Genomic DNA, 26,943 nt, shown 5'->3' on the forward strand with positions numbered 1-26,943 from the left:
GCGTGGGGCCTGGCCGGGGCTCCCCCTGGACCAGGGCTCAGGACCGCCTTCTGTAAGAGACGGAACGTTGAGTGTTTCGGGCTCTGCTGGTCACATTCCCTGTGCTGTTGTCCTTGGAACAATCTTTTGAAAACACAACGGCCTTCACAGTCCCCACCCCACCACACACTGGGTCTGGCCTAAAGGCCATGGTTTTCCAAGCCTGTCCCCCAGGTCAACAACCTAGGAAGAGAGAGAGAGAAGGGGTGTAGATGGTGAGTTTCCAGCTAAAGGTAAACCTCTTAAGAGAAGAAAGCAGATTACCAGATGCCTCCAGGAGGGCTCTAACTCCATCAAGCCAAAAAAGAAAAAAAAAAAAAAAGATTGGACACCTGGAAGTGTTTAAGAATTAAACCATTATTAATTCTTCCTCATAGCACTTTAAATATTTTTCAAAAGGACATAGCAGAGCTTTGTAAGAGAGGAATCCATAGGTATTTTCTGTGACTGAGATTTATGGAATAAGACTCTAAAAATGGAATTTATTTTTAGAATTAAATCAACAAGAATTTTACGATTTATAGAGGAAGAAAGACAAGCGTTGCCTACTTGTAAACTGCATGCATTGCCTATGTTCTGACTTGCCTCCTGTGTGCCACACAATGGGGCGTTCGGTGCTGGCTGCCTAAATTTCAGAGGTGACACTGAGGAAACTAGGTGGGGGTGTTCACTGATGGCTTTGTTCTGTAATCCTGCCGGCCCAGCACCCCTGCCTGTCCTCCTCGCAGTGCAAAGTCCTCATCCTGTGGTTAATGATCCCACACTTGCCTTAGAGGGTGAAAGACAAAGATGCAAACAGGGCTTGCTTAGTTTCTGGGTGCTGAGATGACTTTCTGTGTTGGATGACTGGGTGGCATGGAGAATGCCACTCCCACCAAAAGAACCTTCCTGATTTTTTTAAATAATGCACTGACCTTCATACACCTTGTCAGAATAACAGTGACCCTTTCTCAAGCAGGTTTTAATGAGAACCAGAACATGACTGCATGTGCAGTTAAGTTCTGCTCAGAGCCTCTAAGAAGCATCACAGGAACTATCCTAGAGTCATGACGGTCACGTTGCCCTAATGTGCACGTGGCGCTGGGTGTCTTGTTCCACATCACTCTCTCTCAGGCTAACTCCAGGGGTTCCCCCTCTCTTGTCTACTTGGCATCTAAAATCTCTGGCTTCCGGCCCTGTGTTAATCCAGTGCCCCTCACACTCATCGCCGGTTTTGGTCCCTGGTCTGGTTACTGACTTGGTCCGAGGTGTGAAACCCTGTCCTGGCTCCCCTGATCCACCCTCTGGACCCTGGGGGTAAGAACTGGCCCCTCTCCCCACCTTCCTGGAGCCCAGCCTTCATCTCTGCATCTCTCGTGCCTCTTGTGTTGAAGTTCTGATCTCGTTCTCGAGCCTGCTCCTGGGAGGCAGGTGATGGGACCTGAGGATAGGTGTTTGCTGGGCTCCAGCACCTGACAGGGGTGGTCTCTGTGAACGATCCTGTGACTTAATCGTAAACTTCTTTCTACTCAGGGCTTGATCACATCTCGTGAATCACTGTGGCAGAGGGTCTACGGTCAGTGCGCAAAGCTCGGGATGGGGGGCGGGGAGGCATTGTTCTAAGTGCCCTTGATCCTGAGGCTCAAACATCTAAGGTCTCGTGGGGTCGGGGCTCAGATGGTTGTGCGGAAGGTCAGGGTGGTCCCCGCCATTTTCTTCTCGTAGTCCTCGTCGAAGTCCTTGTTCTGAGCCACCGTGAAGTGGTTCTTCCAGTCGCCAGGCACCCCTAAAAGGAGGCCAAGTCTCAGTGAGTCGGGGCCGGGGGAGGCGGGGGAGGTGGGGTCTCACGCACCTTTCCTCATGAACGGGGAGATGGAGTGGTCCATCATGCTGGTGGGTATGGTAGTGTAGTTGGCCATCGGGTTTTGCTTCATCACGTCAAAGGAGGTGTGGTGGATGATTTTATTCAGAACCTCCTCCGAGATGTCCTTCTCCAGGAACTTGAGTATCTTCTGAATTTCCCGCTTTGGGTCCTATATGTAGAAGAGTTGCACACAGTGGTTTGGGGGTTCCCTTAAGGGGTGACCTTCTGTTTGGACAAGTCTTGTTTGGGGAAGGATGAATCAAGGGTTCGGCTCAACACGTCCCCTGCAGGGGTGACTGTGGACAGTGCTGGCCTGGCCAGGGCTGCCGGGACAGGAGGCTGACTGCGCAAGAGGGAAATGAAAGTGAATGCGGATGCAAGACCTGCCCAGAAAACATGCTGCCTCTGCAGGGAGAGAGGAGATGCAGAGAGAAGGAACGTGACTAGGGCTGAGGCTGTGAGAGACAGCAGGGCTGTGGGTGTGACAGAAGGTTAGCAACGGGGTGGATAAGGGTTCTCCTGCTGATCCAGAAGTCAGCACCCTGTGCCCAGTCCTTTCTGGTTGAGGTCCTTTCTGGATGAGGTCCTTTCTCTCCTTCACAGAGATGCAGGAGAAGGACCTGGAGCTTCTGACGTATCCTAGAGGGCCTCTTGGCTCTGGCACATGGGGCACTTTTATGATTCTAGGGCTCGGGGCTCTGGGTCACCAGAGTGACTCATGCCACACATCCAGTGAATGTAGAAACCAGCCCTCTGTTCCCACACGTGGGACCCATCCCGCCAGCATCCATAGGGACAAAACTTCGGTATATGGTGTGGGTCTGTGGTGTGGAGGAGGGAGGGAGCTAGCTTTCCTGAGCACCAGAAGATACTTTACAATGACTATAAATGTTCACAATAATTTCCTGAGACACAAACAGATGAGACACGTTTTGTGGGTGAAGAAATATGGTCCTTAAGTATCAGGATTGATCAGGTTATAAAGTGATTATAGGGGAGTTCCCATTGTGGCTCAGCAGAAATGAACCTGGTTAACATCCATGAGAACGTCGGTTCCATCCCTGGCCTTGCTCAGTGGGTTAAGGATCCAGCGTTGCTGTGAGTCATGGTGTAGGTCGTAGAGGTGGCTCGGATCCGGCGTTGCTGTGGCTGTGGCGTAAGCCAGCAGCTGCAGCTCTGATTTGACCCCCAGCCTCAGAACCTCCATATGCTGCAGCTGCTGCCCTAAAAAGTGAAGGGAAAAAAAAAAAAAAAAAGAAAAGAAAAAAAGAAAAAGTGATCATAAAATGTGATGTTTCCAGATCTTCTTGAAATTGTGAACAGAAGCAAAGAATAATTAGAAGATTTTTTTAAAAAGTGGTTATAGGGCCTGAGGATAAAGCTGATCTGGAAAGGGGGTGGGGGGGAGTGGGCAGATGATGGTGGCAGCATGCCCTCACCTCCTTCATGTCCTCGTAGAAGAGGTAGAGGATGCGGTGCCGGTCCTTGGCGTCCCACCAGCCCCTCACGTGGTCATACCAGGAGCCCCACAGCACTGAGGGAAGGCGGGAGACAGGCATCAAGAGCAGCCGCAACTTAGAAAACCTGCGTGGCTGTCTCAGGTGAAAGACGTCGCTCAACGACCACAACTAGAAGGCAGAGGCCCCGGGCAGAATCCTCATTTGCAGAGACCCTGGATTTTTTTAGTATTTAGGGAGGTGATAAGACATCTCCTGGATTCTGTGGTTTATGTTTCCACCCTGGAACTTCCTCCCACATGAGAGACCAGCCCACGGACAAAAGGATGCAGGGCCTGGATTTCTTCACGTGGCGGCCTGGAGCCCAGACCAGCATTTTGTGATCAATATTGTCCCCTAACAGGCTGATCTGGAAAGGAAACCTTTACTGCTGAAGAGTCCTAACGACTTGATGTTTAGGCGGTGGCATATTTGAGGGAGAGGTGCGCTGGTGTCCTCCATGGCCCCCAAAGCCACTCTCCGCCCTCCCCCTCCTCCTGCTGTGACCTTGACCTCTGTGGCTGGTGTCGCTGAGCTCCCCCTGACCCAGACCTCAGGGTCCCAAACGGGAGGCAGAGGGTTAGGATGGGGTCTAAGCGCCGAGGCCGACCCGTGGGTCTCAGGGACCAGCTGTCTCCCCAGAACTCTGTGCCCTCACCCGCTGGGCACCTGACCCTCTGCCCCCAGCTGTCTGGTGTCTGAGCTACACCTCATCAGGGACCTAGTCAGAGTGTGTCACTTGTGTCCTCCCAGAGCCTCCACACCCACAGCTCAGCCGGGCCCTGCTTTCTGTGCGAGTAGGGGGCTAAACAGGTCTTCAGCTCACCCTTCCCAGCCTTGAACGCCTCGATGTATTCCTCCCAGGGTCCGGGGTCCGGGAACATCTTGTTCATCCTGGAGAAGTGGTAGTAGGAGACCAGGGAGTCCTTGGCATTTCTGGCCATGTAGATGATCTGCCATCAGCCAGGCAGGGGATGGAGACACAAGGGAAACAGGACAGAAGAGGTTACTGCTCAGGGCAGAGCCCCGTGCTGTTGGAAGACCCTCAGAAGGTCATCCCAGTCCTGGCAGGTGTTTTCCGGGACCCCTCTTCCGGTTTGCCCAGCAGAGTCCAGTGACATCTGCGGTCTCAGCATAGTCACTGAGACACCCCTCCAAAGTGTCCTGGTTTGTGTGTGACCAGTGCCACCGTCCCCCTAATTCTGACGTTCCTGGAGGTCCAGGAGGCCAGGTGGACTTTTCAGGGTGTGGGAGGAGGTTGCACAGGACTTTAGGCTCAGGTAGGAGGGGACCTTTGCTCGGTCTGTGCACTGCAACTGCAGCCTCACAGGTGGATCTTGTCTCCGACAAGGTTGCAGGGCCCTGAGGGCAGGGCTAGGTCCACCTGGACCTGCTGGTGACCTGCCTCCTGGGAAAAGCAGAGGCACTATCAGGCTTCTGGGCCTTCCCCTACCCCCAGCCCCTGCCCTCTGGTCTCCAGGGAGGGTTGGGGGGGGTGGACACACGTGGATGCTTTTTCAAGAATGCTCCCCCTGTCTCATTACTCCGCAGAGCCGAGCACCAGTCCAGACCCATCACCCGGTCGGTCGTGGTGCTTTCCTCTAAGAGAATTATCGCGGGTCCTGCAGCCCCAGCTGTGTTTCCCCCACGGCCCCTCCCAGGAGCCCAGACCTGCCTGGACTCTGCTCCCTGGCCCATCCCCCTGCCGGTCTCCTCTCCTGTGATCATGAACATGATCATGAACCAACAGTCTGACCCAACAGCAAGGCCTTGTTGTTAAGTAAACACAGTTCTCAATGCTGCTGTGGCTTATAGCTTTTTGTTTGTTTTTGTTTTTGCAAATCAAACCCTGAGTCACCAAAACAGGGAAGCCGGGGCTGGACGGGGCGCCTGTTCAAATGACCCAGGTTTGGAGTCAGATGGCCAGTGTGAGTGAAAGTCATGCATGTACATGTCCTGGGCCTGAGATCCACCTGACTGAGTTTCTATTGCCGCTGTAACAAATGACCACAACTGTAGAGCCCAAGAGATTTACTCTCTTATGGTCCAGAAGCCAGGTTTCCCTGGGCTGGATTCCAGCCGGTCGCAGGGCTGCTTCCCTCTAGTGGGTCTCAGGGAGAAGCTACCTGGAACCTGGAGGCACCCGTAATCCCTGGCTCCAGACTCCTGGCTCGCCAACCTCTGTGTCAGATGTGATGCCTCTTTCATCCTCTGACCTTCTCACCTCCCCCCTCTCTCAAGGATCCTGAGTTTAGGGCCTCCCAGACAACCCAGGATAACTTCCCAGCTTGAGAGCCTTCATTACACCCACAAAGTCCACTTTTAAGGGGCGTTACAGGGGTTTGGTGACTGGGATGGGATATCTTTGGGGACACTATTTATTTATTTATTTATTTATTGCTTTTTAGGGCCGCACCCATCGCAAATGGATGTTCCCAGGCTAGGGGCTAAATCAGAGATACAGCTGCTGGCGTACACCACAGCCACAGCAACGCTAGATCCTTAACCCACTGAGTGAGGCCAGGGATTGAAGCCGCAAACTCATTGTTCCTAGTCAGACTCCTTTCCGATGTGCCACAGCAGGAATTCCAGGGGGACACTGAGGCAGAATACTAACTCAGGTAGTCGGTGTAGGAGCATGGGTTTCGGGGCATTCCTTGATATGGCTATTGATTAACATTTGTGGTTTAAGGGCTCCAGAAAGTAATGCCCCACAGGCTGTTTACTATAGGAAATGCACCTTCCCCCACACGGACCTTAATCCCTAACCCACTCCTCAATGGATAGAAAAGGAATGAGAGGAAGGGTGACTCAGTCTAAGGAAAGAGAAGGACAAAGAAATCATAAAACTTACATTTCCAATCCCAAAAGCCCTATGGGACAAGGACCAATATGGGTAACTGAGTAAGGCCAATGGGAGAAAACCATATCTCTCTGGACCCCACACTTGTACCCCCCCATCTTTAAGGCATAAAAATCCCTATAGGACAACAGAGGTGTGTGTCGGGGGGTGCTCTTCTTTTCTCCTCCCAGCAACCCTGGGAGCTGTTTGTTTTCCTTTAACAAAGACTTTGCTTGCTTGCTGCCTGTGTGTTCGTGGAGTTCATTTTCCGACTGCATGAATAAGAACCTGACATCAACACTATTTACATTTCCACTCCATCACAGAAGGAAAAGTGCAGACCAAGCTCACTTCCTACTCAAATAACCTACAACTCTCAGCAGATAAAGGGAGGCGCTGCCATGGAGATGTTTACATTTTTCGAAGGCCTAGCTTCCCAAAAAGAAGCTGTCAATCTGATGACAAACCAAGTGTTAATGTGTTTTCTGACTTTGAATCTCCGGCGGCATCTGGAAATAATACTGGTTCTGGAATAGCAACATTAAGTTATCGGTCTGTGAAAATAAATCAAGACGGCTTCAAAGTCATGGCGACCTCAGGGAAGCAAATCGGAGGTGGGGTAGCATTTTGACACAGGGAAAAACCTATTTGATTCTGTGGCACCTTGTTTGGAGATAGAAGGTGGCAAGAGGCAGCCATGAACACCATGGAAACCAGAGCAGAGACTCAAAAGCAGTCTTGCACTCTGCTCCAGCCAGAACGTGTAGGTCTACTAGTTGGGCTCATTACTGCTGAGCTACAATGGGAACTTCTGACATTTTTGACTCTATGGGTCAAAACTGGGTTTCAAGAGCTGGCTGTCCTGACCTTCACGTTTTCTTTCCAGAAGGAAGGTGGGACCATCTGAACAGGCAGGTGAGTCTTCAGTGTTCTCGGAGAAGGCATTTTGATGGCCAGATCCAGACCTGAAAGAAGTTGCCACTCAAGTGAAACATTTCTACGCAGCCTCATGGGTATCCTATCAAACACCCGGAAGCAGACTCACCCTCCGTGGCTCTGCCTGACATTCGGGTTTCACATGTCTGTGTTTGCCCCTGATGACAGTGCTCCTGTCCGGTCTGGTGGAGGAGAGCACTGCCAACATACTGAAAACCACCACGGCCACAGGATGCTGCATGTCTCAGGGGCACAGGTGTGTGTGCTGGGTGGGCAGGTAAGGATGCTGGGGTTGGGGGGGTGGTTTGAGGCTGGTGACAACTGTGACCCCAGAATGCACTTTGATTCTTTTTTTTTTTTTTTTGCTTTTTAGGGCTACACCTGCGTCATATGGAGGTTCCCAAGTGAATCAGGTGTCATGGCAACACCGGATCCTTAACCCATTGAGCAAGGCCAGGGATCGAACCCGAAACCTCATGGTTCCTAGTCAGATTCATTTCCACTGCACCACGATGGGAACTCCATGTACTTTGATTCTTGTTCTTTGGGGCTTCTGTGGCTGGAGCAAGAATTGAAGAAATGAGACGGAGGAGAGCTGACATCCGTCCTGAGGAGGGAGGCCACTGGGCCAAGTGTGCAGCCCCTGGGACTCCATCAGGAGACCTGCAGTCCCTCTCTCCACCTTTACTTTCAAGGCCAAGGACTCCAGGGGCTACTAGTCACAGGCCAGGACTGTTCTCGGGGCTGGGGTATAGTTTCAGATGAGAATTGAGCCTTATCACATCAAGTAGATTTTCTGAGTCAGTAAAGCAGAAAGCCAGGGTCGGAGACCAGCTAGTCTGAGGGCGTGGAGCACGTAGAGGGAAGCTTCAGAGGCTTTGTGAAAAGTAGGACCAAGGCAAGGACCATTTGATCAACCCCAGACTAGATCCTCTCTGAAAATAGGAGTCCCAGGCCCAGATGTTCAAATGCTGACCACGGGCTGGGACTTACCAAGCAGGGCGCTGACCTCAGGGAAGGGGTTTGAAGTAAGACACAGCCGCTGGGAGAAGGTGCTTCCTGCCCCACCCCCCCAGGCCACCCCATAATGGGATGCACATTATGGGGTGCAGAACAGAAAAGGGTGCCCTTGGCTAGGAACTCTGGCCACAAACAGAAAAAAGCAGACCTGGTTAGACAGGAAACACTATGCAAATCAGAAAAGGCAAACAAAAGCAGGGCCAGGCCTGGTTAGTACTTGGATGGGAGAAAAGGCAAACCAAAGCCTTTAACCTGATGAAAATTCTCCCCGAAGCCAACTACAAAGCTGAACAAAACTGTAACGCAGCACTCCAAACTGAATTAAATATCTTGGATCAAACACTTGTGTCTATGACCCCTCGCCCTCGCCCAAACTACTTCAGAAATTAACACAAATTAAAAACAGAAATAAACAAAAAACCGGGAGAAATGCAAAAAGATCGAACTTAAGAAAAAAACAGAAGGAAAAGACAAAATGACATAAATGAAAAGTAAACCATAAGCAATGAAAATAGATTTAAATGAAAATTTAAGAAAGGATATTGATGAAAAGCAAGAAAACAGCCAAGAAGATGGCAATGAGATACATAAAAAGGTTAAAATAGGGTCAGAAAGTGGCCAATACAGCAGACAGGGAAAGGTCCAAAGATAAAGACACAGCTTGGAGTTCCTGAAAATATTAAGATGGTGGGACAGGACTTCACTGGTGGCTCAGCAGGTTAAGGATCTGGTGTTGTCATTGCAGCAGGTCTGGTCACTGCTCTGGCCCGGGTTCATCCCTGGCCCGAGAACTTCCATATGCCATGGGTATGAATGAAAAATAAAAGAATACTTAAAAAAATAAAAGAGTGGAATAGAACGAGTGTTGAAAACTATAATCTGAACAAACTTTCAGGAAAAAAGCTTCTCGCCTGCCTAGCACCTATCGGATAAGACCCCTACTGGTTTTATTTTGTTTTATTTATTTTTTTCTTTTTTTTAGGGCTGCACCAAGGCATATGGAAGTTCCCAGGCTAGGGGTCAAATTGGAGCTGTAGCTGCCGGCCTACACCACAAGCATAGCAACGTGGAATCTGAGCCACACCTGCACCCTACACCACAGCTCATGGCAATGTCGGATCCTTGACCCACTGATCGAGGCCAGGGATCAAACCCTCATCCTCATGGATACTAGTCAGTTTCAGTTTTGCTGAGCCACAACCACAACTCCTGCTGATTTTGGTTTGAAGGGACCAATCTGGATGTTGCCAGAGGAGGTGGCCCTGGCCCTCTCTTCCTGTTACAGGTAGGGGACGTCATCCCTAGTGACACGCCTGTGAAACAAACCCCGATTCCTGGCCTTTCCTATGGGAGCTGCCAAACATGGCCTGTCCAGCTGTCTGCTCCGGGGTAAACAATAAACGCACCACAACCTCAGCTGAAGCTTGACCCTGGGTCAACTAGGCCACCATCTCCCCCTGGAATAGTCTGGCCAGGGCTAAAATAGCCACCAACAAGTGGAGATTAACAATTGACCATCAATACTTAAAGGCAGAGCCTCCTGCACGGAAGCCCCCATGCCCAACGCTACAGAGACGGCAGGTGATGCCCAAGGAGCTGGGGGCCCGGCTTTGCAGTCCTGGATGCAGCTGAGTGATGTTTTATATACTTGGTTCCAGTAATACTGGTCGTGCAGGCTCCCCAAAGCCAACTTCAGAGCTGAACAGAATTGCTTTACTTTCGAGGGCACCCAGGAACCTTCCTTGGGCTGCCCGTGGGTGATGTGAATGTCCCTGATGTTGCATGGAGCCTGTGCAGACAAGATCTAAACTCACTCACCCGGCCATGGATGCCTCTGCCATCAGATTGTGGGGTGGGGGGTGTTCTGCTCTGGGGGCCTCTGAGGACCGTTTGGGGGGACTTCCACCCAGGAACACAACATGTGCAGAGAGGATGGGCCTCGCCTGGCCAGGATCTGAGAACCAGCACTTGCAGTGAGTTTCTGGGCTGAGTGTGGTCCCTCCACCCAGGCAGGTAGAGCACACAGTAGGTCTCTCACCTTCGGGAGACAGCACAGGGCTGGTTCTACCAAAGCCTGTTTGTGCTGTTACTCGCCAGCCAGCTTCCTTCCATGGGGAGAATCCAGCAAACTGGCCTTGGTCCCTCTCGGCTCAGACTTAGAATCGTTGTAACACCCACTTATGCCTTGAGGAGCCTCTGAGTGAAGCATGGCTCCACCCAGCGGCCTGGGGGTTCTGCCCGTGGGTCTGCACCAAATGCTGCCCTGGGATGGAAACTGTCAGCCTACTGGGCCCTTCGAGACAGCACCAGTGCCCTGCACACAGTCCCGTCCAGCTGGGGTCGGGAGCCCACCCATGGGGCATACTCACTGAGGCCCCACTGTTGGGATGCTAGCGGCAACACCTGCTGTCAGGCCTTTCCATGTCACGGGAAGGTGTGGCTTCCCAGCTCAGCCCCACTCACTGGCGTCCAGGAGCAGCATGTGGGGGCCTGAGGGAAGCTGGAAGGCTGTGCCGCGTTTTCCTGAAGGCACACCGCTGGCCTGGGAGGGTCTAAGGCTTGGCTGACTGGCAGAACTGGGCGCAAGGAGTCTGGCTCTACCCCTTGGTAAGCTGGGGGCTCCACGCAGCTTACCAGGCCCCAGGCACGGCATTTCTCCTGACTCCTGGGCAGTCACCAATGGGCTGGCAGCCTGGGCTGCACAATGGCAAGAGGACAGCTTCATGATGCAGGGAGAGCTACGCTGGGGTGCCCCCGCCTGGAGACGGACAGACAGCTCATGCGTGTCCATTACGGTCCCTCTGTGTCTGAGCCCACGTCTGCAGATGCTGAAGCATGTGTGATGCGACCACAGACTCTGTATCCAAATCACAAGCCTGTTTCAGGCCCTGGGGGAGCCCCTCCCAGGTATCAGACAGCCCCTCTCAGACCCTATTCCTCCAGCGATGCTGCAGCCGTGGTGTGTGTGTGTGTGAGTGTGAGCGCTCATGGCTGGGACGCACAGGCTCTGTCCAAAGTGCTGAGAGATAATGGCCCTCTTTGTTCCCAGACTTTGGACACTGGTCCCTGAGGCAGGTTGGTTTATGGGATGCTGCCACCCTCTGCTGGAGCCACGGTACACAGCCACCATTAGGACACCTCCATGAACTCCTCTGGCCTCCTGGGCAAACTCTGCTTCCATCAAGTTACCTCCCTCTTTTTTTTATTTTGACCAAGCCCGCAGCATGCAGAAGTTCCCAGGCCAGGGATCGAACCCCAGTCATAGCAGTGCCAACGCCAGTTCCTCAATCTGCTGTGCCCCAGGAGAAGTCCACGTCACCTCCTTCTTAGCCAGGTAGATGCTCCTCTTTTTTATCCCACCTGACATCACAAGTTCAGATCAGGGTACCCATTTCCCCTCTAAGCTGTGCAGTCCTGGGCCCTGAGTCCTGTGGGGGATCCATGCAGTTTACCAGCTCCAAGCGGCAGAGCAACACGGTGGCCCGCCCAGAGAATGCTGCTCAAGCTACTAAACAGTAGACGGTTCCAGGTGGATAGACATTTAACCCTAGGCTCCACTCCTGCTGAATTGCCAGCTCCCCTCAGCTCTCCGACCCCTATGCAAACTTCTGGGGGTCTCTGAAGACTCCCCATTAGTCCCTGCAGGTACTCCAGTCCTCTGGCATTATCACACCCACTCGCCATGTGAATGTCCCTTCACCACTTTGAGTGTCCGATCGCCTGGCCATGGTCCAGGTGCTGGTGACTCGACTGGGGGCAGCTTATGCAGGGTGACCCTCTTACAGCAGAGAAACTGAAGGGGAAAACCCACCAAACTGCTTAGAGATCTCGATTACATGGGTTTCCCTGGCCCACGTCATGGCCCAGTACCAGCCACAAAGCCAAGGCCACGGGCTCTGCCTTGCTATTTGGGTTAAAAGGTTTTGTTAACTAAAGCAAATTTATCAAAACCATTGTAGCAGCAGGGTCCCCTGGTGGAATGCGGATCCCAGGATGTTGAAACGACACCCTCCACCCAAGGGTTGTCAGCGACCTTAGGAAATGAAATTAGAAGGAAGCCGAGAATCCAGAGGTCACTCTCAGTAGACTCGGGCCAGGTGCCCATCCCACCTTAGACCTCTTGGTCCAGGGAAGGACATCCTACCCTGATCAGAATCCAGACTGCCCTCCCCAGAGGAGCCCCTGACTCATCCATTGCATATCTGCTCCTGGTTGTGCACTTGGGTCTTGCAGCTGACAGCCTGGGTCACAGGGCTGCCGGCAGACCCCTCGGCCGATGGTTGTCCCAGGAGAAATGCTGGGACAAACTCAGCCAGTGGTACCTGCTCCACAGGATGGCTGGGTTCAGATGCTGGCCGGCCCAGCAAGGAGGGTTTTGGCCATGGAACCACAGAAACTCACCCCGCTTTATGTTAAATGGTGCCAAGTGATGCTGAAATGATCCTAACACCCTGTCTCCGATTATCAACCAGGCAGTGGCCGGCCAGTGTAATCAAGTCAGGTTGTCTGGCTGGCAAGTCTCACTTTAATGATCTCATTACAGTTTTAATGGGGCCATCGCTGGATGGTGAAGCTGCCACCCACACAGGGTCCCCACAATTGGATGGAGTCCCCACAAGGCTCAGTCATGGCCATTGCCTCCCCTGCAAGGTTCACCGGTTCCCATGGCCCTCGGAGGCCTGCTCATGAGCAGGGAGCATTAGCTGAACAGTCTCCTGGGCCTCCAGCATCTCTGCTCACAACTGAACACCAGCCGATGCTCAGGCCCTTCATGGCGTCTCTTGGGAGGCCACCTCCCCACCACCCCCAGGTCCACCCACACCTCAGACCATGTTGCCCCTGGCAGGGCTCGCCCTGGAGATGACCAAGTTTTGGATGGTAACATCAGGACCCAGGAGAGGGAGAGACGCTCCCCAACGGCACGACATTGGGATGTCCCCCACCGCAGGTGCCTCTGCACCAGCTGCACAGGTTCCTCCAGTCCAGGAGTCAGAGAACCCTGTACTGTTACCCCTGAAATAGTAATTGCTGCCTGGAGACCCTGGCCGCTCTGGGAAACCCTGCAAAACTGTGATTAAGGACCCTGCTGAGCAGATGTCATCGCAGGCCCATACGTGGCAGTCAAACTGCGTATTCTACCTACACCAGCCACAGTGGGGCATTTGCACACTCGGTGTTCACAACGCAACATTACAAATTAAACACAGAGCCCCAAATAAAAAAAAAACAAAAAGCAAAAAACAAAAAAACCTTCTATCTGGAAATTAAAACCATTTACTAAACAATTCTGGTGTAAACTTAGAGAAACTCTAAAACATGATGAAATGAGATGTACAGAAAACATTACATGCCAAAGCAAAGTACATTTAAAATAGTGATCAGAGAAAAAATTATAGCCACAAACAAAGAATGAATGAAAATAGATGAATTAAATCCAAGCTAAAAAACTATTTCAACCAAATCCAACACTGATATAACATGAAAAACTCTGAGAAAACAAGGAATAGAAAGGAACTTCTTCAGGGTGATAAAGAGTGGCCACACAAAAAAGCTACAGTTAGCATCATTCTTAGTGGTAAAACCTGAGAGCTTTTCCCCTAAGGTTAATAACAAGACAAGGGACCTGCTCTCTTGATTTCTATTCAACATGGCACTGGAGGTTCTAGCCAAAGCAATAAGACAAGAAAATGAAGTTAATAGACTAGAAGAAGAAGTTAAATTTTCTTTATTTACAGAAGACATGATTATGCAGAAAACTCAATAGAAAGTACAGAAAAGCTACTCATTCTAATAAGTTAGGTGGCAGGATGCCAAATCAGATACAAAAATCAATTATATTTCAATATATAAAGAAATTATCAAGAAATTAAATATATCAAGAAATTAAATATCAAGAAATTAAAATTATTATTATTCTAATAAGTTAGGTGGCAGGATGCCAAATCAGATACAAAAATCAATTATATTTCAATATATAAAGAAATTATCAAGAAATTAAATATATCAAGAAATTAAATATATCAAGAAATTAAAAATTAGAAATATAAAACTACCATTTATAATAGCCTAAAATGAAAACATTTATGGTTAAATTTGATGGGGGAATGTGACAGTATGTAATGAAAGCTACAAAACCTTGCTGAGGAAAATGAAAGCAGGCCTAAGTAACTGAAGAGAGAAAGCATATTCATAGACCAGAAAAATTTAAATTTTGTTAGGGTATCATTCTCCCCAAGTAGACTGACAGAGATAATGCAATCCCAACCAAATATCAGCAGGTTTGTTTCTCTTCAGTAGAAACTAACAACCTGATTCTAGAATTTATATGGAAAAGCAAAGATCCTAATATAGCCAAAGGAGCTTTGAAAAAGAAGAAAACCTTTGGAGGCTTATACTCTGATTTCAAAACACAGAAAGCTACAGTAATCAAACAGTGTGGTGTCGGCATAAAGATAAAGTAGAGAAGAACAGAATAGAAAATCCAGAATGTACACACATGGTTATTTGATTTTGGTGACAGGCCCATGGCAATTCAATGGGAGAAGAGGTCATATTTTTCAACCAATGGTGCCAGAATAATTGGCTCAATCTATGAAGAAAGATTAGGTCTTGAGAGGTTTAATAACTTGCTTGAGGTTGCCAAGAATCTAAACTGTTACAAGAGCTACTCTTTGCTAATATTTACTCTACACAAACATGCCCCTTTTCAGTTCCCATTGTATCTAAGCAGATTAATGATCTGGCTTGTATTTGCGGAGATGCCAGTTAGACCCCCAGCCCAGTGGGTTAAGGATCTGATATGGCTGCAGCTGTGGCATACATCGATCCCTGGCCTGGGAACTTCCATATGCCATGAAGGGCAATCAAAAAAGAAAAAAAGAAGAAAAAGAAAAACCCCAAAACATGCCCTTTATTCCTCTTTTTTTTTTTTTGTCTTTTTTTTTTTGCTATTTCTTTGGGCCGCTCCCGCGGCATATGGAGATTCCCAGGCTAGGGGTCAAATCGGAGCTGTAGCCACCGGCCTACGCCAGAGCCACAGCAACGCGGGATCCGAACCGCGTCTGCAACCTACACCACAGCTCACGGCAACGGCAACGCCGGATCGTTAACCCACTGAGCAAGGGCAGGGACCGAACCCGCAACCTCATGGTTCCTAGTCGGATTCGTTAACCACTGCGCCATGACGGGAACTCCCTCTTTTTTTTTTTTTTTAAAGAAAACTTACTTTTATTTTTATTTTTTTTCATTTACTCAATGAATTTATTACATTTATATTTGTACAATGATGCCCTTTATTCCTTATTGATTGCAAGCTATACAAGGGAGCTCTGGGCTCTATTAGCATCTTTGTTGTGAAGCACAGGCATTCCTTGATTATAACAGTTCTATACAGAATTATCTTGCTTCTCTGGCAGGCAGGTGGTGGGTAAAATTTAATAGAACATAGTGCTCCAGGAACAGGTCCTGGTTGCTGGAGGCTGGGTGTCCTCAACCCTGCCTCCCCCATGCTAGACATTTGAGTTCTCAAGAAACAGGGGGAAGGTGTATCTGAAGCCGCCCAGTCACGTATTTTAGGACAGAGCTCACGGGGTCTTTTTTTCCCCCAGTTGAAAGGAGTGTGTTGACCTGAAACTTCTTCAAACTCCTTTCCAGTTCCCTTTGGAAATAGTTTCTGTAACTCTCCTCCCAGGTGCAAACCTCCCAGCACAGGTGACAGTCCCACAGGGCCCAGCTGGGCACGTACCTGAATTGAGGGGCAGTGGCAGAGTCCACTCGATGAAAGGGTGCCGGTCGAAGGTGTTGGCCCGCTGGCACTTCTGCACGTCCCCGTCATTATGGATCATGTCCACAATCTCCTGTGTCCAGGTAGTGCCTAGAAGGGTTAGTTATCCTGGAGTCCACATACTCACTGTTCACCTTAACTCTACATCCTGGATTATCCATGTATTCAACAAAAGTCACCCTTGCTTGTTGAGCAGAAGCAGCTCCCTGGTCACCTCCTCCGTGTGACGCCCGGGTGGACTGGCCTGTGCTCATTGTCCGGGCCTCTCATAGACCTGTGTCCTTGTGAAACGGAGACTTCTACAGAGGCAGGCACTGTCCCTTTTCTCCCTTTGTCACCCATGCCTTGCATAGAGTTCTGCACCTAGTAAATGTAGCTTGAGTGAAAGAATATTGACTCAACGGATCATAGGGAGAAGCATCCATGATTCCTGCCTAATGAGCTTGCAGTCTCCCTGGAGGAGATAAGACATGACCGAGACCACATCTCGCCTAGTCCATATCCATTCTTCCCTTCTTTCTCAAATTCACAGGGCCTCAATTTTTAGTTGGGCATATAGCCACTTGGCTCAGAAGTTACATTGTTTTAGTCTTTCTTGCAGCTACATGTGGGCCATGCCATTACATTTTGGGAAGTTGTCTTTAAAGGGCAGGGATATGACCTTACTCCTCCCTTCCTACCTCCTCTCTGCTGTTTGGAATGTGCATGTGATGGCTGGAGCTCCAGCCGTCACATTGGCGATAAAACCAAAATCTAAGCCTAAAATGGTGGAATAGAAAGTTCAAAGGACACACAGGTTCTGGTAATTGAGGCAGCTATCGTTTTAGCATGGGATTTTAACCTCCAGACTGCCTTTTCTTTCTCGTTATTTTGAATTTTCGGACACGTGTGGCCAAACCGAATCTCAACTGATACAGAAGAGGTGTGTGAAGGGACATGTGAGTGGGCAAAGAGCTAGACTGTGCTCCCTGTCTACCAAACAGCTATTTTCCTCTTTACATCAAAGGTATCTGGTGTCCGAGTCTTGGCCAGGCCTGGTCCTCACTGATACATAAGACATGTACACACATAACTGAAAGGTGGATGGTCCAAACAGAGCCATACAGGTTGAGGGGTACAGGAACTCAGAGGAGGAGTAGGTGGGCTCAGCTGAGATGCTCTCTTTGGGGTCAAGAGTCACCAGAATGAGGGTGTCCTCCTGCATTAAGAAGGCAGAGCATCCCAGGGAGGGAAAGCCCAGGAGGGAGCAGGATGAAGGTGAGTGTTGTTTCCTGGTTGGGAAGTGTAAGCAGGGATCATGGGGGTGGGGGTGGGGGTGGAGGGCTATTGGTGGGTTGGTGGGGGAGGTGGGGGAATAAGGTTGGAGAGAGAGTGGAAGGAGAGCCTGGGGGCTGACTGAATCATTTCCAAGCTAAACTGAAAATAAGTTTCTGCTCTGTGGTGCAGCATAATTTTGTTGTTGTTGTTGTTGTTGTATGTTTAGGGCTGAACCCTGGGCATATGGAGGTCCCCAGGCTAGGGGTTGAATTGGAGTTGTAACCGCTGGCCTACACCACAGCCACAGCAATGTGGGATCTGAGCCGCATCTGTGACCTACACCACAGCTGAAGGCAATGCTGAGCAAGCCCAGGGATCCAACCTGTGTGCCCATGGATGCTAGTCAGATTCATTTCCACTGAGCCATGGCAGGAACGCCGGCACAATACAAATTTAAGTTCAGATCTAGGCAAGAGAACTGCAAGCCAGACAGATGATTCTGGCTAGACTGAACACTGCCCACAGGGGTGAACAGGAGGCCCCTTCCCGGCCCAGCAGCAGTGTGAGGTTTGGGAGGCAGTTCTGACCCAACCAGGGAAGACAGAAATGCACCGCAACAGTCAGGGGCCGCAGGGGAAGGGGATCCTGGAAGCTTTCTGGTTGTGACCCTCGAGAACTCCCCTTGAGGACCCAGAGGCCACAGAGACTTTCCCAGAGAGTGACAGCTGACAGTTCTCTCTATCCCTCGGTCCCGTTGCTTGAAATGATAAACATATAACTTGGGGGGCACCCTCAGAGCCTGCCTCTGGCTTCCTCCGCCTCTAGGTTCCTCTGGCCTCCGTGCTCCACCCCTGCACCAGCCTGGCTGCTCGGCCTCCTCCCACCCGGGGGTCCGCAGGCTCCTCCTCTGCCTGCAAGATTCTGTTAAGTGCCCCACCCCCAACCCATGCCCGTGCCACTGTACTTGTGCGGGTTGCACCCAACGCTATGTGCACTTTTTGCACTGGGGGAAAGCGTTCCGCTCCGCCCCTGTCTCTGCTTCTGGGAGAGCTCGGGGGACGAAGACAGAGTTTCCTGTAAGAACATCTGTGCTCTTTCTCAGACTCTGTGCTTTCAAGAAGATTTGTGATTCCGCCAGTCCTTGGATGATGGGGGATGCCCGCCACCTCTTTCTCTATCTAAATAAATAAAATGTATCTAAATATTATCTCCTAAATAAAAAGGAGGATCCTGGATCCTGGGCGATTTGAGCCCATCAGGGAGTCTGGTTTTCATTCCCCCAGGGGCCTCCCTGGTGAAACCCCGGGGTTTAAAACCAGAGGCCCCTCCACGCTGCCACGGCCTCCAACCTACCTGCCTTTGTGTAGGTGGCGATGAGCAGATCATCAGGTTTTGCTTGGAAATTCCAGATTTTGTCCCAATTGTCGCTCATCATCTTGGTCATCAGGATTCCATTCAGTTCTTTGGTTTCCAGTGGCAGGGGTTTCTCCTCCAGCTGGAGATCCTTCATCTCCTCCCAGGACATCTTTCTCTGTGGACCTCTTTCCCAGGGGCTGAAAAGAAAGATGTGCATGTTTCATTTCTAAGCATTAAACAGTCATTCCGTTATTTCCCCCCACCCCCAAAAAACAATTCTCTGCGAAAGTTAGGAGAGATGCACTGGGAATTCATGACTATGTATAATGTTCAATGAGAGAAGCAGAGGCCGGGACAGCCTGAAGCATTTTAAACGGCTTCGTTTCAGGATGTAAAGACATGAATATGTTTCTGAGGGAGGAAAGGCCAGAGGGACATGGAGCTAGGAGGTGGGTCAGGCAGTGATGGCCGAGTGAGGAGGGGATAGCCAAGCTGGGCACAAGGTTGAGGACCACCGAGAAGCTTGTTGCATTGGAGCAAAAAGAGGCCAGAATGGAGCCAGCATGTACGCTGGGCGGGTACAAACCAGCGTTGAAATGGCCTGGGAGGTGGGTGGATGGCGAGCTTGTGTGCATGCATGTGTGTGTGTGATCCCTGTTGGCACAACAACCGTGGAAAGGCCTTGGTGTGGCAGCCTGGGTCTGTAGCCCCAGATGGCATGTCTACCCCAAACCTGCAGCCAAGGGCAGCTATTTGCTGGGTGTGGGGTTGGGATGGGGGGTGGTGATTAATCCTGGTTGGCTTGGGATGGGGTGACTGGTCCCTTGGTAGGTAAATTTGTTCTCAGTTTCTTGAAATCTTAAATTCATTATAGAAACATGATACAGTCAAGGACAGCGTTCCTGTTTTTAGGCTTAAGAATCATCTTGGCATATTTAGTAAGTATTTACAATGCAGAAGGAACTTCCTGTGTATTGGACTGTGTAACAGATGAGCCTTGCTGGGAGAAGGTGATCTGCTAAGCAATTTAATATTTAAACCTGGGGTTTTAGGTTGAAAGTTCAGAAAGTTTGACTTACTTTATAAATGTTTAAGAGCATTTAAGAATTGCCATCTTTCTAAGCTTAATTTCCTAGATTTGTGAGATTTAGTGAAGTAATTAACTTCCGACAGAGCCACACTGGACAACTTTTCATTTCTTAAATTTATGGACACTCATCTCATATTTTGCTGATGTCTAATGAGTGGCACATTTTAAAATGTTACAGTTTGATAAGTTTTGTGTATGTCTACATCCATGAAACTAATATCACAATCAAGAAGATGTATTCCAGGAGTTCCCGTTGTGGCTCAGTGGTTAACGAACCTAACTAGGATCCATGAAGATTCGGGTTTGATCCCTGGCCTCGCTCAGTGAGTTAAGGATGTGGTGTTGCGGTGAGCTGTGGTATAGGTTGCAGACATGGCTTGGATCTGGCGTGGCTGCGGTTGTGGTATAGGCCGGTGGCTACAGCTCTGATTAGACCCCTAGCCTGGGAACCTCCATATGCTGTGGATTCGGCCCTAAAAAGACAAAAAGACCAAAATAAATAAATAATAAAAAATTTAAAAAGGAAGATGTACTCCACTCTCCAGCCCGTCCCTATTTTCCATATCCTCAGGTAACCACTGATTAGCTTTATGTGCTGCTGTAGATGATTTTGCATTTTTTAGGATTTTAGTTCTCTTTTTTTGGTCTGGCTTACTTCACTCATCGTAACATTTTGAGCTTTATCTCTGTGGGTCCATGACACTGACATTCCAGTTTACTTATTTGTTTACAACCAAAGAAGATCCCATTGTATAGACAGACCACAATCTGTTGATTCTTTTACTTATTGAGGGGTCCGCACAGCCTTTATGGGGGGTAGCTTATACCTTTTCCTTGCCTTTTTCTTTCAACCTCCTTACCTCACTGTTTTCTGGCTGAGAATTTTGCTCTCTTAAAGAGTTCTTTTGTAAGTAAAATGTCTTTCTTCCCTAGTTTTCTGTTTCTATTTTTTTTTTTTTTGGTCTTTTTAGGGTTATACCTGCGACATACGGAGGTTCCCAGGCTAGGGTTCGAATTGCCAGCCTACACCACAGCCACATCCATGCAGGATCTGAGCTGCATTTGCGACCTACACCACAGCTCACAGCAACACCAGATCCTTAACCCACTGAACAAGGCCAGGGATGGAACCTGTGTCCTCATGGATGCTAGTCAGATTCGTTTCTGCTGAGCCACAATAGGAAATCTTCTTTCCTAGTTTAAAAAATAATATTTCCTAGGAGTTCCTGCTGTGGCACAGTGGATTAAGGATCCAACAGGGCTACACTGGTGGCTCAGGTTTGATACCCAGCCTGGGAACTTCCATATGCTGCCAGTGTGGCCGAAAAAGAAAAAAAAAAAAATGCATCTTTGTTGTTTTTAGATTTATAGGGCAACATCTAGTCTTGTGCGTATTTGTTTTTATCTTTTCTGGCACTTGTACCTTTTGACTTCAACGATCACGCGTTTCATAGATTTGGAAACACACTCTCTTTCTCTCTGTCTTTCCTTGGAACTCCAGCTGGCTCTGTGTTTGACCTTCTCATTCTGTCCTCAGACCTCTTGGCCTCTCCTTGCCCTGCGTCTCTGGCTACAGTTTGACATTTTTTCAGCCCACTTCTATTTTACAATTTCCTCTTACAGTTGTATTGAGTCTGGTCATGTTCTTAGTTCCAACCACTGCCACTATTTTCACTCACAGATATTGTTTGTTGAAAATATGTTTATCTCATGTGGTTGGTGACTTTTCCTCACCTGTCTTAGTGGATGTGTTTATGTTGCTGGCAACCCCAGGCTCAAATCTGTGCAGCCAGCACTCAGCTCTGCTCAAAGTGTCTTTTCCTAAGTTGCCTGTCGTTTCTCCTGCATCGGGACCAACAACAGCCCTTGATGTGCGGGCTTCTCTGCTCTGTCTTGAAGGTGAGCTTCTCCAGACATCTGCATTGGCTTTGCCAGGCTCTGGGATTGCTTTTCAAAAGCCTCAGCTGAGGAGTTCCCATTGTGGCTCAGTGGGTTAAGAATCTGTCTAGTATCCATGGGGATGCAGGTTTGATCCCTGGCCTTGCTCAGTGGGTTAAGGATCTGGCATTGCTGTGAACTGTGGGGCTTGGATCCTGCCTTGCAATGGCTTTGGCATAGGCTGGCAGCTGCAGCTTCGATTGGACCCCTAGCCTGGGAACTTCCATATGCCACAGGTGCGACCCTAAAAAGAAAAGAAAAGAAAAGAAAAAAGCCTCAGCTGATCTCTATGAAGAATGCCAGCTAGTAAATGAGGAAGGAATGACAGAAATTTCTATAAAAAGTCATTAATGGATCTGAATACCACTGGATAAAATGAGAGAGAAATAGGCTATTACAAGTTCCCAGACCTCAGATTACACGTGGAAAATGTGCCTTTGTGATGGAGCGAAGTAGCAGCGACCACCTTGAGCCAGTGCTCTCAGCCAGCGAGCCCAGTGCAGGACTGCCCGGTACAGAGTCAGATGTTGACAACGTGACCTGGCAGTTTCCTAGTAACAACATTTAACCTGCATTTATTTATTTTTTATTTTTTTTTAATATATATTTTTTATTTTCCCACTGTACAGCAAGGGGGTCAGGTTATCCTTACATGTATACATTACAATTACATTTTTTCCCCCATCCTCTGTTCTGTTGCAACATGAGTATCTAGACATAGTTCTCAATGCTATTCAGCAGGATCTCCTTGTAAATCTATTCTAAGTTGTGTCTGATAAGCCCAAGCTCCCGATCCCTCCCACTCCCTCCCCCTCCCATCAGGCAACCACAAGTCTCTTCTCCAAGTCCATGATTTTCTTTTCTGAGGAGATGTTCATTTGTGCTGGATATTAGATTCCAGTTATAAGTGCTATCATATGGTATTTGTCTTTGTCTTTCTGGCTCATTTCACTCAGGATGAGATTCTCTAGTTCCATCCATGTTGCTGCAAATGGCATTATGTCATTCTTTTTTATGGCTGAGTAGTATTCCATTGTGTATCTATATCACATCTTCCGAATCCAATCATCTGTCGATGGACATTTGGGTTGTTTCCATGTCCTGGCTATTGCGAATAGTGCTGCAATGAACATGCGGGTGCATGTGTCTCTTTTAAGTAGAGCTTTGTCCGGATAGATGCCCAAGAGTGGGATTGCAGGGTCATATGGAAGTTCTATGTATAGATTTCTAAGGTATCTCCAAACTGTTCTCCATAGTGGCTGTACCAGTTTACATTCCCACCAACAGTGCAGGAGGGTTCCCTTTTCTCCACAGCCCCTCCAGCACTTGTTATTTGTGGATTTATTAATGATGGCCATTCTGACTGGTGTGAGATGGTATCTCACGGTAGTTTTGATTTGCATTTCTCTTATAATCAGCAATGTTGAGCATTTTTTCATGTGTTTGTTGGCCATCTGTATATCTTCTTTGGAGAAATGTCTATTCAGGTCTTTTGCCCATTTTTCCATTGATTGATTGGTTTTTTTGCTCTTGGGTTGTATAAGTTGTTTATATATTCTAGAGATTAAGCCCTTGTCAGTTGCATCATTTGAAACTATTTTCTCCCATTCTGTAAGTTGTCTTTTTGTTTTCTTTTTGGTTTCCTTTGCTGTGCAAAAGCTTTTCAGTTTGATTTAACCTGCATTTAATCATGTAGAAATCATTGGATATTCTATGAAATGTTCTATGAGACAATTGGCCTGCATTTTTCAAAAGATTATTCAATAGCGTGGAAAGAGACGGCAAAAGAGGACAAGATGGTTTAAGCTGGGGGCGAGGTTCCAGATTAGAAGAGGCTGAAGCGACAGCCAAATGCAGTGCAAGAGACACTGGGATTCTGGGCTGCAAAGAAAGCCCTGGACGACGTTATTGGGGTGGCTGGAGAAATTGGCCCTAGACCATGTGTTTGGCAGTGTTTGTAGGGAAAGAGACTGTCCTTGTTCTTAGAAGATCCTGGCTGAAACATGTGGGGTCAAGGGTCAGACTGTCTCACCGATGCTTTATTGTCCACAGGCATCTGCATAGAGGCATATGTTTATGTGCACAGATATATGGGGGTGGGGAGGGGCAGGGCAGAGAGCCAGCAGCGCCGGCAAAAGTCACAGCTGGTGAATCTAGGAGAATGTTCACAGGTGTTCTTTAACTGTTAAAAAAAAAAAAATCGTGTAGTTTAAAACTTCTCTAAAGAAAAGTTTAAGAGAAAAACAAAAGCCTCATTTGGGAGTTCCTGCCATGGTTCAGCGGAAACGAACCTGACTAGCATCCACAGGGATGCCTGGCCTTGCTCAGTGGGTTAAGGATCCGGCGTTGCCATGAGCTATGGTGTAGGTCGCAGATACCACTAGGATCCTGCATTGCTGTGCTGTGGTGGAGGCCGGCAGCTGTAGCTCTGTTTCTAACCCTAGCCTGGGAACCTCCATATGCTGTGGATGCAGCCCTAAAAAGCCAAAAAAAAAAAAAAAAAAAAAAAAAAAGCCTCATTTGTTTCCCAGACCCCTAGATAACTATATGTGTGTGCTTTCCATGTTTGGGGAAATCCTGGCCCTGCCCCCCTCCCCCCTGCATCCGGGACCCCCCCACCCCCTCCACTGATCCCCCCACCAGCCCCAGGCAGGGGAGGTGTTCTGCATGAGTTTATGTCGCCAAACTCCCAGTGCTCTTTCTGGCTGGGCCTTGTCTATCTTTTAAATACTGATGGCTATATATTCTCACTACCTGCGGTTCATGGGGTGCGGGGGTGTGTCTTACTCTGCTGTCCTTGCTGCTGGTTTGAGGTTTCCATTTGGGTTGGGAGTTCCTTCTCATGGGGACACATGTCAGCTCCTGTGCAGCCTGCCAAGGGCTGGTCTCTCTGGAGAACATGCCTGGCAGGGCTCAGGGTATCAACTAACCTGAGACTTAGTTTTTTTTTTAATTTTTTTTTTTTTTTTTTTAAGGGCTGTACCAGAGGCATATGGAAGTTCCCAGGCTAGGGGTGGAATTGGGTTGCAGCTGCCAGCCTACACCACAGCCATGGCAACGTGGGATCCGAGCCTCGTCTGTGACATACACCACAGCTCATGGTGACACTGGGTCCTTAACCCACTGAGTGAAGCCAGGGATTAAACCCATGTCCTCATGGATACTAGTCAGGTTCGCTTCCACTGAGCCACAACGGGAACTCCCTGAGACTTAGCTTTGTGCTAACTTGTTGCCTTGCGTTTGCTGGACCAAGTGGGTGTGGGGCACATGCCCAGATCATGAATTCCCAGGGGAGACTGGTTTCCTGTACAGCCCAGGACATGGCTGAGCCTCCTCATCCATGAGGAAAATGTGAGGATGCGTTTTCTCCTGAGCACTTTGAATAGGCCAAGCCCTTGGAGGGGGGCTGGCGTCTGACTCCAGATGCCCTCCTGGCAGAGCTGCCCCCTCCTGACAGTCACAGGTGGGCATCTGCACCCACTTCCAGGTGGCGGGCTGCGGTTCAGCCCCTCTTCGGAATGCCCGCACTGGGCTCCACACTCAGAACACCGTTGTGTGTCTAGAATTTCTTGGTGTTTGCGTTGGGGGATTTTCTAGTAATTTGGCCTTGTCATTGGAACTGGAAGTTCCTTCATCTATTATTACTGGCTTAAATAAAACCTCTTTATCTTGTAAACTGGCAGAAAGGACCTCCCTGGTATTTAAAGTTTTTAAACTTCTTACACTGAGTCAGAAAAGAAACAAGACGTACCTGATAACCAGATTCTTTAAATTAAAAGCTAATCTAAACATATTCAGTTCAGTACAAAACAATTTCAAGGGCATAGGAAAATGGCTGTACTTGAGCAAACTGCTCTGGAAATCTGTAAAAGAGCTAGCTTCAGCCTCTGAGCCCAGGAGCAATGTCCTGCTCACCTGGTGACTCAAGAGTGGAAGCTGGCTTTATTCTCTCTGTGAAACCGCCACCCTGGCCTCCTCCCCCCCCCCCGGGGGGGGGTGTGTGTGTGTGTGCTTGGACCTCAGTCCCCCTCCTTGGGCGAGGTTCAGGGTCCTGGAACCCGCCAGCTTCTGGCCATCCTCCCGCCCGGTAAAGGGCTCTGCTAGACCTGTAAGTCCTGTGGCTGCCCAGCCTGAGCCCATCCTGGGGATGACAGGTCAGGGTAGGAATGTTTTCTGCAGCCGCAGGAAAGCTGGCACCCTTTGGTCAGCCTGGCTCTGAGGGCTGCCCACAAAGGCCCCAAGTCTGACGTGGTTCCCCCACCTGTTCTTTCCAAAACGACTGCCAGCCAACAGCAGGGACACCTGTACGGGGTGACGCCCTGAGCAGACAGCCCAGTCCCGGGGTCCTCGGTGGCCTGGGCCCCCACTTTGGAGACCCCGGCGTGTCCCCTGGCTGAAGAACTAGGACGGGCCTTGCTTTGCGGAGGTGGCGGCCTGATACCTGCGCAAAAGGGGGCAGACCCTGTGTGGCGTTCACTCAGGCACCACAGCGAACTCCGGGGAAGGCTGCCTTGGGACCAGGGACGGAGGCTTGGGGAAAGGACAGAGACTCACAGACCTTGATCTCTGCTCCTGCAGTCTGGCCCTGACGACTTCTTTCTTCCCGCCCTTCCTCCAGGGGTTTCCCGCGTTTGCAGCCCCGGCTGTGTGCGCGTGCGTGGAGGCCCCGGGAGCTGCTCCTGCAATGGTCCTGCCGCTCGGTTCCCTGGAGCAGGATCTGCTTAAGGCAGGTGGGGATGGGGCTAGACTTAAGGGTTCGGGGTGGAGGGCGGAAGTGAGGGAAGCAGCCAATGGAAGCCCTGGTCGTGGCCTTCTGTGCGTGTTTCTGTAGCACAGCCTGGCCTTTGGTTTCAGACTGTCCTGGCCTGTGGCCACCCGTTCCTGACCCTGGCAAACCGTTTGGAATCAGAATATTAGGGGCAGCAGTTCTGTGGCTTCTCTGGTGTGGCAACTCAGTAACTGGCCGGGAACTCTTGCTCAAGGAATTCCTTAAGGCCTTTTCCTGAACCTTGACTTCCCATTGATAAGGTTTGGCTGAAAGACAAGGCCTGCTGGCCACTCCTGGAATAGAGTGTACATGATGTTCTAACAGAATCAAAGTCAGAAGTTAAAGGTGCAGGGTGATTTGTTTGCTTAGGATTCCATTTATTGATAACTACTAACCAGCCATTTTAATTTTGTTTTGCTTGTTTAATTGAACCATCTGGGTACCTCACACAATTCTGTGATCACAAAATATCCTTGTGGCGTATGCTGCAGGAGCACCCGCGCATTTCTAAAATCGGTTTGTCTTCATTTATTTCTACGTTGCTTTACTTGTATTAGTATAATTTAAAAATCCTT

At 49.3% G+C, this 26,943-nt stretch overlaps 1 protein-coding gene across 1 annotated transcript; it reads right to left on the reverse strand.

Annotated features, from left to right (window-relative positions):
• LOC100623656 (sulfotransferase 1C1) lies at nt 497-26,472 on the reverse strand. Its single transcript, XM_003354702.4, has 8 exons — nt 26,159-26,472; nt 18,570-18,769; nt 15,921-16,049; nt 7,088-7,185; nt 4,205-4,331; nt 3,322-3,416; nt 1,871-2,051; nt 497-1,804 (listed from the first exon to the last, which is right to left on the reverse strand). Exons 2-8 carry the CDS (start codon nt 18,739-18,741, stop codon nt 1,692-1,694), a joined length of 915 nt encoding a protein of 304 aa, XP_003354750.1. The 5' UTR covers nt 18,742-18,769; nt 26,159-26,472; the 3' UTR covers nt 497-1,691.

The sequence above is a fragment of the Sus scrofa genome, chromosome 3, assembly GCF_000003025.6.
Source record: "Sus scrofa isolate TJ Tabasco breed Duroc chromosome 3, Sscrofa11.1, whole genome shotgun sequence".
Classification (NCBI taxonomy): Eukaryota; Metazoa; Chordata; class Mammalia; order Artiodactyla; family Suidae; genus Sus; species Sus scrofa.

What these genes read in the sequence shown, in the direction of transcription:
- LOC100623656 (XM_003354702.4), bottom strand. Translation starts at nt 18,741, where the DNA reads ATGTCCTGGGAGGAGATGAAGGATCTCCAGCTGGAGGAGAAACCCCTG. An exon ending in CGCCACCTACACAAAGGCAG is followed by an intron (nt 16,050 to 18,569) that starts GTAGGTTGGAGG and finishes TAACCCTTCTAG; the next exon opens with GCACTACCTGGACACAGGAG. An exon ending in GCCACTGCCCCTCAATTCAG is followed by an intron (nt 7,186 to 15,920) that starts GTACGTGCCCAG and finishes AACTTCTTTCAG; the next exon opens with GTCTGGATCTGGCCATCAAA.